Here is a 3,092-nt window from a genome sequence, read left to right as displayed (position 1 = left end):
CTCAGACATCAGGACAAATCACCCTGATGAATTTATAAGGGAATTACTCCCTTTCACCAGCCCATGGGAAGAATATGAGAACAGTTTGATGGTGGCCAGCTGTTCAACATCTGCCCAGCTTGAGGTGAAAAGGCATCAGACCCACCAAGGAGCAAACAGATCCAAACCTGTGCCAGCAACATTTGGGTTTGATACCTACGGCATCCCAATTTGAAATTGAATACTTTGCACCCACGAATTTGCAACGTTTGTAGTTTTGTCACCATTTGAGTGACACGGCTGAAGGAATGACATCATCTACAGATCAAAGATATATCCTGTATTTTACCTGCAATATACACATACGCTTCTTAATTTAGGTTATGGTCAGAAACCACAGTTAAGGTTGGGGGAAAAAAACACCTACTCCAGATTATTTAGCACAGCCAAGAAACCCTTATAAAAGGTCCAGCAGCGGATGTGCCCAGACACCTTCAGCTCAACAGAGCCCAGCACAAGCATCAGAAGCAGTAAGAGAAGGAAGGAAGATGTCTTCAACTTTCTGTGCTTCTCTGGTAAGAACTTGAATTTTAAGTTTATTTTCCCTCAGTTTGACAGAGATGTATTTAAATTCTAATAGATGGAATAGGGATCTGCACTCACCTTTAAAATGCTTGTTAAAATCATTCATAATTAAAAATAACTAAGAGGTGAGAATGCTCATGGGGCAGCAGTGAGGCTGTACATCAGTGACATGGGCACACACAACATTCTGTGTGGCAAGAAACACATTGAAAACTCAACCTTAGAGTGTCTTTCTTTTTGTTATGTCCTTTCTGCTATCTTCTGTATTGTATCATTTTCTATACTTTAACATTACAACCAGATTTCAACTGGGTGTATACATAACTGTCAGCACTGTGAGAATCATTTAACGGGAACAAAAAGTGGTTGTGACAAACAGCACATTTTTCCATAATTACTCCAACCTGCAGCAGGGGCTTTAACCACCAGTTTGGCTGGCTGTGGATGAATTTCACACCTGTCTTGTGTCCTAAATGTCCCAATTGTCTCCAGCTCAGAGCCCTGCTCCTCGTGCTTCTGGCTGTGCTGTCAGCCAGCCGTCCTGCCCACGGGAAGGTGATCAAGCCTGGGCTCAAGCCAGAGAATCTCTTCAAGCAAGCATCTGCTGGATGCCCGACCCAAAAAGACTCAAAATTCCCCCAAACTGTGAGAGTCAACCTCAGCATCAGCAACACGAACCAGGACACCAAAGCCAGTCAGGATGTCAGCAGCCGCTCTCTGGCCCCCTGGGATTACAGGTATGATCCCTGTCCCTATGGCCTGGAAGAACTCTGGATGCCCTGGCCAAGAAAATAGCTTTCATCTGTATTTTCAGAGCTGAGAGATTTTGGAAATATGAGGGTATCCATGTCCCTGTAATCCTCTCTGAAAGAGAACCAGTACAGAAAGCAGCACAAAAGAGACACATGGCCTAGGAAATATATACAGAAGGCAAAGCAAATTACTTTTATAATTTAATTAATTAATTTGTATACTGAGGCAAGCTTTATCTTCTAAATAATCATGCTTTATGTAAAACATCATTAGAAAATACCTCAGAGGGTTAACATTGCACCAAATTCAACAGTGGTTTAACACCAACATTTCACGTTTTTGGGGAGGAACTGAAAGTTTGGAGGTCTGTTAGTTGCAGCAACACATTGGAAAGCTCAAATCATTTCTGAAAAGTCTTCCCAAGTCAGTGCCTGCTTGAAGCAAGTCCTTTGTAAAGGCAGCTGCATGCAGCCACGTATTTTTTAATACCCAGTATTTAGTTACTTACATTTTATCCCTGAAAAATCTGTGTGCTTGGAGAATCTGCTGTCCCTCCCTAGGCACCCCAGGGTGCACAGGTTCCCAAGCAAGGAATAGTCATCCAAACTATCATTGCCTTTTGGATTGAAACCTTCCCTTTGCTGCCTACCCCCAGGATCGACGAGGACCATGACCGCTTCCCGCGGCTGCTGGCGGACGCCGAGTGCCGCCACTCCCGGTGCCTCAGCCCCGAGGGACATCTGGACCACAGCCTCAACTCCATCCCCATCACCCAGGAGATCCTGGTCCTGCGCAGGGAGCAGAGGGGCTGCCAGCAATCCTACAGGCTGGAGAAGAAAATGATCACCGTGGGCTGCACCTGCGTCACCCCCTTGGTGCAGCACCAGGCTTGAGGTGCAAGAGCACAGAGAATCTCCTCGCATGGAAGGGGCCTGATCCAGCCTCCAAAAAGCCACAAAAATTAGCTAGGATATATCAGAATATATTGAAAATTAGGTGTCTCGGTTAAAAATATTTAATGTTTTCCCCCAAAATATTGAACGCCACAAATTCAGAATCCAGGCACCTTCATGTACCAAGCTGAAAAGTAATGAGAATTTTACATGTCCTTAGTTTACACTTTGAAATGCTAATTTATGTAAATCTATTTATGCTGGTGGAAAAATATTATAATAATGTATTATTCTAATATAATTTTTTTTAAGTATTAAGGTAACATTTATTTATCTTTGTGTAATAAAAACGTCAATGAAAAATTCTTTGGTATTCACCTTTCTTTCTAAAGAAGTCTTCCTGATAAGACAAGAAATCACTCAATCATGTCCATAAAATAGATTTTCGTGATGCTAAAGCCTCAAATTCTCTTGATAACATCTACCTCTGCAGCAGCAGAATATAAAGCCCCCCCAAAAATAAGGAAAACACTATTTTACCAATAGAGAAGCTAAGATATCTGGGGAAAAATATTTATAAAGTGATATCAAAGAGATTCACTTTAAACACAGAGCAACAACAACAACAACAAAACTAATTCTACTGGCCAATTACCCAGTTGTCCACTTAATTATCTAGCCGAAAAAGGGTTTGTAAAGATTTCAGGGTTCAACACCATACTTTGAATACTTCTTTGGGGGGAAAGAAATTCCCACTCAGCAAGTGCATTCCCACTGCTGAGCTTTAACTTCACTCCAAGATGATCTGTGAATCTCAGCCCAACCCATTTCAGCCCATTTTCCGTGGAGCAGGGACACCACCTGGGCGAAGCTCACGAGAGT

General features: G+C 42.5%; 1 protein-coding gene across 1 annotated transcript; it reads left to right on the top strand.

The window, feature by feature from the left end:
- The first annotated feature begins 527 nt into the window (after positions 1-527).
- IL17A (interleukin 17A) lies at positions 528-2,210 on the top strand. The gene is made up of 3 exons (XM_066314278.1): positions 528-554; positions 1,057-1,301; positions 1,973-2,210. The coding sequence occupies exons 1-3, from the start codon at positions 528-530 to the stop codon at positions 2,208-2,210; spliced, it is 510 nt and encodes a 169-aa protein (XP_066170375.1).
- Positions 2,211-3,092: the final 882 nt, after the last annotated feature.

The sequence above is a fragment of the Sylvia atricapilla genome, chromosome 3 (assembly GCF_009819655.1).
Source record: "Sylvia atricapilla isolate bSylAtr1 chromosome 3, bSylAtr1.pri, whole genome shotgun sequence".
Taxonomy (NCBI): domain Eukaryota; kingdom Metazoa; phylum Chordata; class Aves; order Passeriformes; family Sylviidae; genus Sylvia; species Sylvia atricapilla.
The sequence above is the reverse complement of the archived record's forward strand: the minus strand, read 5'-3'. Positions and strand labels throughout refer to the sequence as shown.

What these genes read in the sequence shown, in the direction of transcription:
- IL17A (XM_066314278.1), top strand. Translation starts at nt 528, where the DNA reads ATGTCTTCAACTTTCTGTGCTTCTCTG. An exon ending in CAACTTTCTGTGCTTCTCTG is followed by an intron (nt 555 to 1,056) that starts GTAAGAACTTGA and finishes AATTGTCTCCAG; the next exon opens with CTCAGAGCCCTGCTCCTCGT. An exon ending in CTGGCCCCCTGGGATTACAG is followed by an intron (nt 1,302 to 1,972) that starts GTATGATCCCTG and finishes GCCTACCCCCAG; the next exon opens with GATCGACGAGGACCATGACC.